At 44.1% G+C, this 15,379-nt stretch overlaps 1 protein-coding gene across 1 annotated transcript; it reads left to right on the top strand.

The window, feature by feature from the left end:
* The first annotated feature begins 14,003 nt into the window (after nucleotides 1–14,003).
* RPS20 (ribosomal protein S20) lies at nucleotides 14,004–15,154 on the top strand. Its single transcript, XM_082433112.1, has 4 exons — nucleotides 14,004–14,152; nucleotides 14,339–14,438; nucleotides 14,711–14,784; nucleotides 14,936–15,154. The coding sequence occupies exons 1-4, from the start codon at nucleotides 14,150–14,152 to the stop codon at nucleotides 15,116–15,118; spliced, it is 360 nt and encodes a 119-aa protein (XP_082289238.1). The 5' UTR covers nucleotides 14,004–14,149; the 3' UTR covers nucleotides 15,119–15,154.
* Nucleotides 15,155–15,379: the final 225 nt, after the last annotated feature.

The following is a 15,379-nucleotide window of genomic DNA, read 5'->3' as shown; positions in this document are numbered from 1 at the left end:
TCTGACCAAACATTTGTCAAACGCTGAGCAATCTTTAAGTCCTTAAGAAATGTCAATTCTGCCACAATATGAAGAATAAGAATCTTTTTTAAGACAGAAAAATAGCCTGTTTTCTCAAATGAACGTCGTGACAAGCGTCACACTGGTCTACTCTGGGTAGATCACATGGCTATCATTCACTGTCTACTGGAGTGTATCTTTCCACAATTATTGCAGAATTTCCTGCTACTGTAACTTGAGCTAGAATAACCCATTAATTACCAAGACAAACTTGTTTCTGCAACAGAGTCGATTAAATTCAGGCTTGAGTATGCGATTAGTGGATTGTTCAGGACCTTCTCTTTTGGCTTTCTTGCTGTCCATATTCTGGGCATTCTGGTACTTATCAGCCCCTCCACTAGGGCGTTAGGAGAGAAAATGATGGGGAGACATTCAACAGTTTATTCTTCTATTTTCTAACAGGTCCGCTATCTAGTATTGGCTCTAATTGGATCTGAGGACAGCTTTTAGATTACATTTATCTGCATTCTCCCCACTCTCCTTATTTTGCAGATTCCTCCTTAGGCAATAAAAATCCAATTTTAAAGAGGTGTTCTTTTGTTGTTTTTTTTTTTGGTTTTTTCCTAATTCTTTAATGAGGGTCCCAGAGTCAGACCTGTAGTTGGAACTCACAACTTCAGGCACGCATGAGAGTAGTAGGAGCCCCCATTGGTATTGTCTTTGAAAAAAGGCTTAAAGACTTCATGGAAGAGATCACTAAGAAGTTGGGACTATTAGTTGGTTGCCTCCCACAATCCCTCCGCCTCTCCCCATCAAAAAGACAAAAAGGTAACCAGGAAATAATGGCTTCTCCTTAACTGTGGAGGGGCTGTTCAAATGGAAAAGAAATTTACCCTGAAGAGGACGTCTGGGCAACGTAGCCTAGGCTACCCTAGAGACGGAAGGAGAAAGCTCTATGGAGGTGCCTTCTGGGAAATACTGCCAGGGGAGAGCGTGGAGGGGTGTATGAAGAGCTGAAATCAGAAGAGCTGCTGGCTAACTGCTGGGGTAGTCTTCTCCCTGCCTGCAAGTGTGGAAGGTGTTGGGGAGGGCAGCCCCTGGGGAGATGTCAGAACACTCAGAGGACAGACCGCCAGTGTCTCCCAGCAGAGGGAAAGGGGGGATCATCTCTCCTGACTGTAGCTGTGTTTGGTGATTCTTCTGTCTGGGAAAGTTGAGGAAACCAAAGAGTGAATCAGTCATACTTCCTGTTTTCAAGGAGCTTTTAGCCTACCACCAACAGTTTTACTAAAACTATATATTTTTTTAAATAAATACTTTACATACCACATACTAAAATCATTTCCAGATGGATTAGAGAGCATCTGTAAAACTGGAAGAAAATAGAATTGAATAGTTAATACAAATTTGCAGGAGGAAGGGATTTCTTTTTTGTTTTTCTTTTTTTTTTTTAAGCAGTTTTAAAAATTAATTAATTAATTAATTTATTTTTGTCTGCATTGGGTCTTCGTTGCTGCACGTGGGCTTTCTCTAGTTGCAGTGAGTGGGGGCTACTCTTCGTTGTGGTGCGCGGGCTTCTCATTGCGGTGGCTTCTCTTGTTGCAGAGCACGGGCTCTAGGTGCGTGGGCTTCAGTAGTTGTGGCACGCTGGCTCAGTAGTTGTGGCTCGTGGGCTCTAGAGCGCAGGCTCAGTAGTTGTGGCGCACGGGCTTAGTTGCTCCGCGGCAAGTGGGATCTTCCCGGACCAGGGCTTGAACCCGTGTCCCCTGCATTGGCAGGCGGATTCTTAACCACTGCGCCACCAGGGAAGTCCCTGGAAGGGATTTCTAACCTCTTATAAAAGCAGTGAAAAAATGTATAAAGGAGATTGCCAGGTTTAATTATATAAAAATTATAACTTCTGGATATTAAAATACAAATAAATAAAATATGGACAATGGGCTGAGAAAAATATTTAGCCAAAATGTGACTGAAAAAAAGGTTAATGTTCTTTCTATAAAGAACACCTACAAATAAAAATGAAAAATCATCATGCCCTAATAGAGAAATGGAAAAAAAAATCTTGAAAAGTCAATTCACAATAAAGAAAATGCATTTAGGGGACAAATATGAAAAAGAGGAAAATGTTATCTCACAAGTACTTGAAGAACTGCAAATTAAAAATAGGGTGTCTTGAAAGTACATACATGCGCAAAATTCTTAATGCTAATGAAGTGGTGGTAAAACAGGATCTTCCATACACTGCTGGTGACACTACAGAATACAATTTTTTGGAAAGCAGTTGCAGTTTGGCAATGTATATCAAGATTCTCAAAAACATTTATATTCACTGACTCAAAAATTACGTCTCTGGAAACCCATCTTAGAAAATACTACAAAATAAGCATTTTAATTAACAGAATGTTCATTAAGGGTCATTTATTCTGGAGAAAAATTCAAAACAAGGTAAATGTCCGAATGATTAAGTAAAGTACAATACACAGTTGATTCAAAATATTATGATGGTGGTAATAACATAGAAATACCTGTACTACATTGTTAACTGAACAGGGCAGCATCCAAAACTTTGTAACAGTTTGATTATTACCTTTTTTAGATCAACACGTTTTTCTTAAAACATACAGAGAAAAAGACAGAAAGCAAAGTTTTGTTTGTCTGAGGCTGGCTGTCTGGGGGACTGTGGATGTCTCCTTTAGTTCTCTCTTTTTTAAACTTCTCTTTTTTTCCAATTTCTAAAAATTCTTTATAATATAAACATTTATTTAAAAATGAATAGTCACAAAAATCACTTGCATTTCTATACATTAACAGTGAACAACCTGAAAAGGAAATGAAGAAAACTCCATTTATAATACATCAAAAAGAATAAAATACTTAGGAATAAATCTAGCCAAGGATGTGGAAGACTTGTTCACTGAAAACTACAGAACGTTGCTGAAAGAAATTAAAGAAGACACAGATAAATGGAAAGACATCTCATGTTCATGGATTGGAAGACTTTAATATTGCTAAGAATGTCCATACTACTCAAAGTGATCTACAAATTCAACACAATCCCTATCAAAATCCAAATGGCAATTTTTCAGAAATAGAAAAGTTCATCCTAAAATTCATATGGCATTTCAAGGGACTCCTAATAACCAAAACAATTTTGGAAAAGAACAAATTTGAAAGCCTCACACTTCCTGTTTCAAAACATATTACAAAGCCACAGTAAGCAAAACAGCGTGGTACTAGCATAAAGACCACATAGACCAATGGAATAGAATAGAGAGCCCAGAAATAAACCCTCACTTATATGGTCAAATGATTTTCGACAAGGGTGCCAAGGCCACTCAAGGGGAAAGGACAGTCTCTTGAACAAATGGTTCTGGGAAAACTGGATATCCTCATGCAAAAGAATGACATTGGACCCTTATCTTATACTATACACAAAAATTAACTCAAAATAGATTAAAGATCTTGGGACTTCCCTGGTGGACCAGTAGTTAAGAATCTGCGCTCCCAATGCAGAGGGCCCGAGTTCAATCCCTAGTCAGGGAACTAGATCCCGCATGCCGCAACTAAAAGAGCCCACATGCTGCAACTAAAAGAGCCCGCACGGGGCAACAAAGATCCCACATGCCGCAACTAATACCCAGCACAACCAAATAAATAAATTAAATAAATATTTTAAATAATGGATTAAAGATCTAAACATAAGACCTAAAACTATAAAATTCCTAGGAGAAAACCTTCATGATATTGGACTTGGCAATAATTTCTTGGATATGACACTAAAGGCACAGGCAACAAAAGCAAAAATGAATGAATGGGACTACATCAAACTTTATAACATCTGCACATGAAAGGAAACAAAGTGAAAAGGCAACCTAGGGAATGAGAGAAAATACCTGCAAATCATATATCTGATAACGGGTTAATATCCAAAATATACACAATTCAACGACTAAAATCAAATTCCTTGAATTTAAAATGGGCAAAGGAATTAAATAGACATTTCCACCAGCAAAGATATACAAAGCATATGAAAAGATGCTCAGCATCACTAATCATGACAGAAATGCAAATCAAAACCAAAATGAGATATCACCTAACATCCATTAGGATGACTAGTATCCAAAAAACCTGAAATATCAAGTGTTAAGGATGTGGAGAAATTGAAACGCTTGTGCACTATTGGTGGGACAGTAAAATCATGCAGCCTCTATTGAGTATTGAAACAGTATAGAGGTTCCTCAAATAATTTAAAAAGGAACTACTATGTGATCCAGCACTCCCACTTTTAATATATATCCAAAAGAACTGAAAGACAAACAGTGGTTATTCAGACACGAGTATTTGGCACACATTTCCTCGGGAATGAATGAAGTGAGCCCATCAACAAGGAAAACAATTAGTAACCAATTATCAATGATAAAAATTTGGGCTTTAAGCAAAAATTAGAACTTTAGAAAACTTGTATCTGCCACCATGAACTTCACAGCGTCCCAAAACATTACAACTTTTCTTACAAGATAAGTAATGATGTTAATAGATGTGGTTTTTTAATATTATATAATGAAATATGTCAACATTTAGATGTCTGTAAGTCAGTGAATCAATATTTTCCAAATGACCAATTCACAATGTTGCAAAATTATGCATGAGTAAAGGTAAAAGATCCATTCAAGGTACAAGAGAGACCAATATTTTTTAATGTAAGAAAGTACAAAAAAGTCACTGATATGGTTTCAGACTCCCATTGTAACTAATCTTTAAGAAACTACCACTTATCCAGTTTTAGTGTATCAAAGAATATCCACGAGTATCTGAAAAGGTTATTAAAATCCTCCTCCTTTTACCAACTACATATCTGTGCTTCAACCAAACAACATACTGTGACAGATGGAACACAGAAGCAGGTATAAAAATTGAGCTTTCTTCCTCTGTTAAGCCCGACTTAAAGAGATTTGCAAAAATGTAAAAACAATGCCATTTTTCTCACTAAACTTTTTTGTTGTGGAAAATATCCGTATTTTTCATAAAAATATGTTAGCAATTAATAAATCTGTTACTATTTTTAAATAAGTGAATGTTTTTAAATTTCCCAATTTTTGTCTCTATTATAGCAAATATCAGTAGATATAAGCCACAAAAGCTCTTTGGGGTCTTCAATAATTTTTAAGCCTATAAAGAGTTCCTAATACCAATAAGTTTGAGAATCACTGTTCTAGAAAATTATAAATTGCCAAAACTGACCCCAGAAAAGGGAGATCAAGGTAAATCAATTACCACAGAGAGAATTAAAGGTTATACTTACCTCTCAATAAAACACACATTCTGCCAAATCTTTAAGGCACCCATAACCACACTACTCCATACACTTTTCTAGGGCATGAAGGAAAAGCTTCCTAATTTGTTTCTTTGGCACCAGTATATCAATATGCACACACACACACACAGATCTTACAATCTCATTTGTAATATGCTTTGTGAAGAACAAAGCATTATTCCAGGAATGCAAGAAAGGCTCAATATTAAGACATCTATTCACCACATTAGTAGACCAAAAAACAAAAATCATATGAACACCTGCTTAGTTGTTGAAGAGGCATGTGATAATATTCTAAATTCATTCCAAAAGGAAATCATAAAATTACTAAAAGAAACCATGGGATAATTTTTTAAAAATAATCACAGAATGTGGAAGGTCTTGCTTAGCAATCAGTTTCTTGATGAGTCCCAATCCAGTGGGGTATAAACATGGAAAAGTTTTAATTTATCTTCAAGCTACTGGTTTCAGTGGCATTGTTCATGTCATCTCTTCCCATCCCTTAATAGAAATCTAGGAAAGAGGGCTTCCCTGGTGGCGCAGTGGTTGAGAATCCGCCTGCCAATACAGGGGACATGGGTTCGAGCCCTGGTCCGGGAAGATCCCACATGTCGCGGAGCAACTAAGCCCGTGTGCCACAACTACTGAGCCTGTGCTCTAGAGCCTGCGAGCCGCAACTACTGAAGCCTGTACACCTAGAGCCTGTGCTCCGCAACAGGAGAAGTCACTGCAATGGGAAGCCCACGCACCGCAACAAAGAGCAGCCCCCGCTCGCCGCAACTAGAGAAAGCCTGTGTGCAGCAACGAAGACCCAACACAGCCAAAAATAAAAATAAAATAAAATAAATAAATTTATTAAAAAAAAAATTCTAGGAAAGAGTCTGTGACTTTCTGGTAACTTCAAGTTACTAAAACTCATTCCTGTTCAGTTTAAAACTCTAAACTGATCCAAATTCTAACCTTTCCCCTCCACTGTTACCAGTTAGACTTGGGCTTGAGTAAGGAGACCATAAAATTTATAATACAAATTGGGCACTCTTGAGTGAAAGTTGGCACTAATAATAATAATACCTTGGTCAGGTACTGAAGCTGTTCTGGCCAAATCGGATGAATGGCCACCCTGGGTCAAAGGACTTGAAATGGGAAGAGGGGACCCTCATCTGCTACTTCAAGCCTCCTCCCCTGTGGATTCTGAATCCAGCTCCTCCCGTGTTGGGGAGCAGGAAGGAGAGACAGGAGAGGCCAAAGTCATCTTGTGTGTCTGGCAATATGTTGATGGTGGAAGTATCTCCTTGCATCTGTTTGCTTCCAGGAAAGAGCCTTTCAAAGCTGGAAGATCACCAAGTTCAACACCCTCCTTTCACAAACAAGAAGACTGAGGCTCGTGCAGATGAAAAGACACTCTTGAGGTGGCACACCCAGTAAGTGGGCTTACGCACGTCCTCACAACCCCTGTCCAGTGTCCCCTCTGCTTCTCTTAGATGTGCCATCAGAGCCAGGACCAGGGCGAGGCCTTGGGACGTGCTCACCCCAAAAAACTCAGTAAGTGAGAAAAACCATATCACAATGCCATGTTTTTTAAAAAGCAAAATAATCCATGACAGAGTATCCCAATTTTAAACAAAGCATTAGTATCACTGACTCGTCCTTCCGCCTTGGGCTTTAACATCTACAGTACACGTGGCCTTAGAGATCTAACACTCATCTCAGACTGAACTCGGCTCTAACAGAGCTGTCTCCATCAGCACAGAGATCAGCTTCCAGGGGTGGCTGAGGCAGTGGCTTCGATACAGCGTCCTGTCTGCAGCTGGGGGCAGGAGAGCCTGCTGCAGCCCGGGGCTCAGCCTCAGGTACTGCCTGGGGAATTGCTCCTGTCGTGGGCTCTCCGGGGGGTGGCTCTCCCGCCGTGCTACACGTTCTCCTACTACATTTTAACCTTCCCAACGTGATGCAGAAGTGGTTTCAGTAGCTTGGAAACCAGGACCTTGGACTGATGCGCCCTCACGGAGGCCCTCCCTAACCCCGCAGCCTCTGCCCCACAGTCGTGCTCTACCCACTCCTCCTGTGTTGTTTTCCTCAAAGAAGCGATTATTGTCCGAAATTCTGGTTGGTTTTGCAGCAAGGCCTGCGTCTCTTCCGCTAAAATGCATGTTGCCTGGGGTGGGAATGAAGTGCCTCATTTCCCGTTGTATTCCCAGTGTCTGGAACTCGGCAGGGACACAGCAGTCAGCCCATGAGTATCTGTGTAAGGAGTAGCCCTGGTCTGTGATTTTCTTTGTTGGTGGTGTCTTTGTCTGGTTTTGGTATCAGGGTGATGGGAGCTTCACAGAATGTCTTTGGGAGTGTTCCCTCATCTTCAGTCTTTTGGAAGAGTTTGAGAAGGACCAGTATAAGTTCTTCTATGTTTGGTAAAATTTGGCTGTGAAGCCGTCTGGTCCTGGACTTTTGTCTGTAAGGAGTTTTTTAAATTACAGATTCTATTGTACTTGTAGTGATCGGTCTGTTCAAAGGAATAGCCTTAAGAAAAGAAGGAAAAAAAGATAGAAAGAAAAAAAGTCGCTACTCTAAGTGGGTTTCAAATGACCAAGAACTTATCAGTGGAGAATTAAGATCTCTCAAGTTGCAGTCATGAATTCGGCTCTAAAGGAACTTGAAAGGAGGTACGGCAGTCCCTCTACGGTGACCTCCTCAGCCGACAGTGTCAGAGGCACCACTGGAGACGAGCTCATCGGCGGCTCTGAGCTCAGGATTAAGAGGAAGAGCTGCCACCGTGCTGCTGGCAGGGAAGCAACGTTTCTCAAAGGCAACAAGAAGGAACCCCGGAGGACAGGGCTCTCCTACACAGCAGCTCGTAATTCCACACCCCCTGTGACCACGTGCGCAAAGCAGTTCAGAGCTGGCTAATCACATATTGCATCAGCTTGCCCTTTGGGGACCCCTGATGACCGTTTTCATCTGACTTCACCAGTATGAAGATGTTGTGTATTCACAATGTCGTAGTTATCTACTGCTGAACAGAAATTTACCGCACAGTGAGCAGATGAAAACAACACACAGTTACGACCTCGGTTCCCGTGTGTCAGGAATCCAGGTGGGCTCAGGAGGGTCTCCCGTTCAGGGTCCCTTGTGAAGGCTGCACTCAAGGTGTGGGCTCCTCCAGGGAGAGATTGGCTCCCAAAGCCCACGGTTGTTGGTAGCATCTCAGTTCTTTGGGGCTGTCGCACCGCGAGCCTCAATTCCTTGCTGGCCGTGGGCCACAGGCTGCCCTCGTTCCTTGCACGTGGGCCTCTCCATCCCACAGCTTCCACGTGGCAGCCACTCCACCAAAGCTGCAAGAGGGGGGCCGGCCAGCAGGGCAGGGGTCAGCATCTCAGTTAATCTATTCATGGAAGTGACAGCCCAGCGCTTTCCCTGAATTCTAGTCTTTAGAAGCAAGTCCGAGGTTCCCACAATCAAGAAGAGGGCGTGAATCACCAGGACGGGAATCACAGGTGGTGGAGGCATGGGGTCGCATTTGAGGGTGTCCACCACACAGGAGCAGCGTGGCAGAATTCGTGTGTGGTGAAAACCAGGGGCTCCGAACTTCTTTTTTTTTTTTTAATTTTATTTATTTTTTATTTATTTATTTTTTGGCTGCATTGGGTCTTCGTTGCTGCCCGCGGGCTTTCTCTAGTTGCGGCGAGCGGGGGCTACACTTCGTTGCGGTGCGTGGGCTTCTCATTGTGGTGGCTTTTCTTGTTGCAGAGCACGGGCTCTAGGTGAGCGGGCTTCAGTAGTTGTGGCACGCGGGCTCAGTAGTTGTGGCGCACGGGCTTCATTGCTCTGTGGCATGTGGGATCTTCCCGGGCCAGGGCTTGAACCCGTGTCCCCTGCATTGGCAGGCGGATTCTTAAGCACTGCGCCACCAGGGAAGCCCAAGGGGCTCCGAACTTCTCACGAAGGACGGCAAATGGTAGAAATCTTTTCTAAAAATTGTACGAATTCTATATAACATGGGAAGCAGAAGTCCGGGAAAAAGTGGCTGATAGATGAATAGAGCCCTGGCTCCCTTGCATGACATCAGAATCAAAAAGTGTGGCCGTGGAAATCCTCTGCAGTTTACCTGTGAAAGCTAGGAAATGGCATGTGTGATTCTTCAGGTTGTATATTTCAAGGAACCTTAGAATCTCTAGGGCCACAGGCCTGGGACTAGGAGGATTACGGGGGGGGGGGGAAGGGGGAGGATACTAGGAGGCCTAGAGGGCCGAACATTCAGCTCCACCCCTACAGAGAATTTCGGGAGCTCGGCAGTTAAATATGATTGAAAAGTACCACCCCCAATGCATGCTGCATATGAATCATTCTCAGTGAAAAGATCTTCCTGCGTCCCTGGTTCTGTTCCACTGCTCACTTTAGTGAACAATGTTAATGAGCAAATAGAGTTAATTTGACTGTGGGTATCTACGGAACTTCAAACTCAGAATTGAAAGAGTTAAAAAATGGGGATTCTATGGATAAAGAAGATGTGGTATATATATATACAATGGAATATCACTTATCCATAAAAAAGAACAAAGTAATACCATTTGCAGCAACACGGATGGACCTAGACATAATCATACTAAGTGAAGTCAGACAGAGAAAGACAAATATCATATGATATCGCTTACATGTGGAATCTAAAAAAATGGTAAAAATGAACTTATTTACAAAATAGAAATAGAGTCACAGATAGAACTCTAGAAAACAAACTTATAGTTACCAGGGGGAGAGCAGGGGACGGGGTGGGGAGGGATAAATTAGGAGATTGGGATTGACATATACACACTACTATATAAAAAATAGATAACTAATAAGGACCTACTGTACAGCACAGGGAACTCTACTCAATACTCTGTAATGGCCTATATGGGAAAAGAATCTAAAAAAGCGTGGATACATGGATACGTATAACTGATTCACTTTGCTGTACACCTGAAACGAACACAACATTGTAAATCAACTATACTCCAATAAAAATTTTTTTTTAAAAAAATGGGGATTCTACCTTAAAATGAACACATATTAGTAGCTCAATGAAATTTCTGACCCCAACTCAAGTGAAATCTATAAAGCCCTTCTATGTCATTTTATTTAACATAATAGGATTTTAACCTCTCAGATATACTAATGCTACTAGTGATAAAGATTAGACCTAACATATACTGAGAAATAGTCTAGCATAGTGGCCAAGACGCAGGCTCTGGGGTTCAAACACTGGCTTTTCCTGTGACCTTCCTGTCACCTAAGCTCAGCTTTCTCATAGATACAAAATATGAATCCAAGGTTGACGCAAGGATCAAACAGATAGAGGTTAATACAGGTAGTCCATTTGCAACAGTGCTGGCTACTATCCTATGCTCTAATCCTCACCTGTAACCCTAGGAAAGCCAAGGAACTGCCTCTACATTTCACCCCCTTAGCATACGGCACGGGTGGGCACAGGAGAAATTTCTTATTCTTTTTCTTTCTGGCTTTTATTCTGAAAGTTCACACTGATGAGTTTTCCCACCAATTTTATTTAGATCAAAAATTATACGAAAAAATAGTGTCTAAGCAGACTCATCCACATTCATTTGACAATCCGTCTTTAGCATTTTCTTCATACACGTATACACGGGTACCATGAATTGAGTCGCTTTTAACTGCTGTTAATTTCCTTTTGGAAGTGTAATAGTTTGATGACACTGTCATTGCAGCGAAAGACCAGTAGATGGCTGTCCACAGAAAGACACAAATACCTGCTTTACAAGATACTTTTCAAAGAACTACTAAAATTAGTGAAGGAAGGCTATGGATACAGATATTGAAAACACAGACTTTGTAATGGTCTGAAGAATAATTCTTAAACAGACGTGTGGTTCCCAAGGGGAAGGGGGAGTTGGGGAGGAAAAGATTGGGAGTTTCGGGTGAGCAAATGCAAACTATGATATACAGGATGGATAAACAACAAGGTCCTACTGTAGAGCACAGGGAACTATAATCAGTATCCTGTGATAAACCATAGTGGAAAAGAATATGAAAAAGAATACATATATTCTGAATCACTTTGCTGTCCAGCAGAAACTAACACAACATTGTAAATCAACTATACTTAAATAAAAAATTTTTTAAAGAATATTTTTAAAATGAGACAGAAACTTAATTCTATTTTTCACACTGAAATCTTCATTGCACTGCTGGAAGAAGTATCTACTGGGGCGTAACCTTCCCAGAGGGCGATTTACTTAATACCAAAGTATTTAAAATATGCTTATTCTTTGACGAAGCCACCAAAGAATAAGTGTATATCTAGTCATTGATCTAAGGCATTAAGGCTGAGTTGAAAGATGTGTCTACAGCAGTGGTTCTCATCTGGGGGTGGTCTTGCCCCACAGGGGATATTTGACAATGTCTAGGGACATGTTTGTCACAACTGAAGGGGAGGGGCTGGTACAGGCATCTAGTGGGCAGAGGCCAGGATACCGCTAAACATCCTACAATGCATAGGAAAGACTCATGTGTCCCCAAATGTCAACTGTGCTGAGACTGAGAAATCCCGGTCTAGAAGCATGTACCTCATGGTACTGTTTGTAAGAGTGAAGCGGGGAAAACACCTTAAGTGTCTAAAAACAGAGGACGAGTTCAATAAATCATGAATGACCCATCCATACAGTACAGTCATTAAAAGGAATGTTGCAGAAGCATATTTATTGTGCAAAATATTCTGTGGATAAAGCTAACCAAACTGTATATACAGTATAAGCCCACGTTTTAAAGGGATATGTATGTATCTAAAAGTGTAAACACGTGGTCTATCTCTGAATGTGGGATTCTGTATTTTCTTCTTCTTTTGTGCTTATTGTTAATTTTTAATTTTTCTCCAATGACTATCTCACATCTAATGTTAGAATATTACCTTTTTAATTGAAATCTGGGGACTACCACAGTTGATAACTTTCAGGAGGAAAATATGACAAAATGTTTGAAACGAAATCTTATAAACTTCAAAATAGTGATCTTTTCATTGCATTTGTCTAATATCTCAACCAGCTGTTTCCTTAGTACTAGTCACATCAATCATTTTTCCCATAAATGCTGGGCCATATTTTGCCTTTTACTATGCTGAAGTTCTTTTTCTATAATCAAGGAAACCGAAGAATAGATGTATCAGATTTGTTATTGAAAAAAACCCACAAATGTACTTCTCAAACACTCCACCATTGAATTTCTGGCTGTCTTTTGAGCACTTGTAAAACTTGATTGCTACTCAAGTAAGCTTTCTCTGAAGATTCGTACTCGGTATTAATGCAGCGGTGGTTGATCACCGCCCAGGGAGCTTGGGCAACTGCATTTTTGTCTGTGGCTGGTAGCCATGCCAAGACGTGAAAGCCCTAAGTTTCGAAGTCTCATTTAGGTTACAACTAGTAAAACAAGAATGCGGGTTTTTGGACTTTCTGCTGCAAATTCTACTAATAAAGTATTTACAGCCAATGCATGACATTTTAAAATAACTGAACTGGAAAATATCCGAATTTTGACATTTATTTGTTAAATGGAAACAAAATCTAGTAGATATTCTTTGTGAGCCAAAGAAAGCCAGGTATCAGCTGTGCCTGATTATCACCAAATAAGTAAGTCAACGGTATTATTTGATATACGTTTTAAGTATAATTCCCCTCCAAGGAACAGAAGTGAAAGGCTCAAGAAAGGCCCCTAATTGGAGGGGTCAGATCTGTGGGGCTGAGCAAATAACTCTTCTGCCCTCAGGTTCACCTGTAAAACAATACGAGGTTATTTACTCTTGCTTCTGCCCCGTATCAAAACCCAACTCACCTATTTCGTCCCACGTAACCACTCCGTCATCTTTAAGAATGTGGGTCCTCCTCATCTCTCCTGGCCACCCAGGTCAGCTGCCCGCTCTCGGTCTGTCCACTGTACTTTGTCCTAGTATTAGGGAGTATTAGGGAGGTCCTCAAGGGTCTCATCCAACATCACTTTATCCGGACAGAGAGGAGATAACACGCTTTGGAATTAGGCGGAGAGCCGGGGTCTCCAGGCGGGGCCTGGGTTGCACGACACACCCCGGCGTAAGCGCGGCTGCCCGGCGCGTTCGCCCTCGCGTCCCGGGAGGGGGAAGAACCACGCTCAGGTGCTTTTCAGAAACAGACCGCACGTGCTTCTGCCGGTCTGGGAAGCCAGAAGATGAAACACCGCGAAGGAATGTTCCAGGCTATGAAAAATGACTGCTAATTTATAGAATAAAAACTGACCCAGGTTATCAGTCATTTCCCCTAATATCCACGTGAGTTAACTCAGAAAAGTTACCCGTCTGCTTATAGCACGAGTGATTCGGTTTGTACGGGAAGAAGCTTTGCAGGGTAGAAGCCACAAGCACAGGAGTCATTCTGACTCCGCAGAGGCCGGCGGTCGGCGAACCAGGACGGAGGAGTTTGTGGAGTTTTAGGCCAGGTCGCAGTCTCCCCATCATCCCCGCCAGGTGCCCTGAGGACCGCGGCGGCGCCCCACCCGACGGCGCTCTGACTCCGCCGGGCCGGCAGGGGGCGCGCGCGGCCGCGTCGGGCCGCCCCTCTGCTCGCGCCGCCGCCTTAGAGCCCGCAAGGCGATTCCTCTTCCGGGGCAGCGCGGAGGGCCGTGCGGGACCCGGATGCAGACGCGAGCGCGGCTATATAAGGGCCCGGCAGGCCGCATGCGTGCCTCTTGGAGGAAGACGCGGTCGCTGTTGCTGCGGAGCCTTGGGCTTCTCGCTCCCGCTCCTGACTCACCGCTGTTCGCTCTCGCGGAGGAACAAGTCGGTCAGGAAGCCGCACCGCAGCCATGGTGAGTCGGGGGCGTTCCGGTCCGGCCTCGGCGGGGGGTGTGCGGGGGAGGGCGGGCGCGGGGGATGCCGGGCTGGCGGGAGGAGACGGGACTCGCTTGTCCGGGGAAGGGGGCTGGTGAGCGCGCTCGTCCCCGGGAGGTGATAGGCTGTCTTAGAGGTGCTTTTTCTCACCTGTGGGACAACAGGCTTTTAAGGACACCGGAAAGACTCCCGTGGAGCCCGAGGTGGCGATCCACCGGATTAGGATCACTCTGACCAGCCGCAACGTCAAGTCGCTGGAGAAGGGTCAGTGCGGTGGCTCGGGGCCGGGGGACGGACTCGGGGCGGGAGCAGCGGCGAGCTGGGCTTGTGAGGCTCGCGGTGGCGAGGCGCGTCGCCCGAGGCGGTCGGCCCCTCGGCGTGGCCCGCGCCCTGCCCCCGCCGTTGGCGATGAGGAGACGCTTTCTGGGTTGAGGTCCGGTGATAGTCGCGTACGCTATTCTGAGCCGGCGGCCTTGCGGGCCGGTGAGGCCACCCGTGTCGTGAGCGAGGGCCCAGACGCTTTTCCCCGCTTGCAGTGTGTGCCGACCTGATCAGAGGCGCGAAGGAGAAGAATCTCAAGGTGAAGGGGCCGGTGCGGATGCCCACCAAGGTAAGAGCCTTGGCGCTACGGGGCGCGGGGGGCCGCCGGGCGGCTTCGGGCCGAGCGCGCAGCCCTGCTGCTCGGAGCGCCCCGCCGGGAGGTTGGGGAGCGCGGCGCTCCCGCAGCCTGGGTGTCTGGTGTCCTCTGTCTTCCGCTGCAGACCCTGAGAATAACGACGAGGAAAACCCCCTGCGGGGAAGGTTCTAAGACTTGGGACCGTTTCCAGATGAGGATCCACAAGCGCCTCATCGACCTGCACAGCCCTTCCGAGATCGTCAAGCAGATCACTTCCATCAGCATTGAGCCGGGAGTCGAGGTGGAAGTCACCATCGCAGATGCTTGAGCCAGCGGCTCTAATAAATTGATAATCGGCCGTTAAGCTTCGTGGGCTCTTATTCCGGACCCTGACGGGCCTTAGGGAGGGAGTCGTGCCCCGGCATTCATTCCGCCGTGTAAGCAGGGTGACTAGAAGTCGGTGGGTAGCGCGGGTTCTGCTCTTCCTCGTTGCGTCTTGCAGGGCCCGCTGAGTGCGCTTGCACGTGACGTTGTTTGAACGCCGCGCTGCGTTAGCTACAGAACGTGTGAGGCCTCGCTTGCGTCGGTG

Source organism: Balaenoptera physalus (assembly GCF_965194825.1).
Source record: "Balaenoptera physalus genome assembly, chromosome: 17".
Lineage (NCBI taxonomy): Eukaryota > Metazoa > Chordata > Mammalia > Artiodactyla > Balaenopteridae > Balaenoptera > Balaenoptera physalus.
Note: the sequence above shows the minus strand (reverse complement) of the source record. Positions and strands in the feature narration are given on the sequence as shown.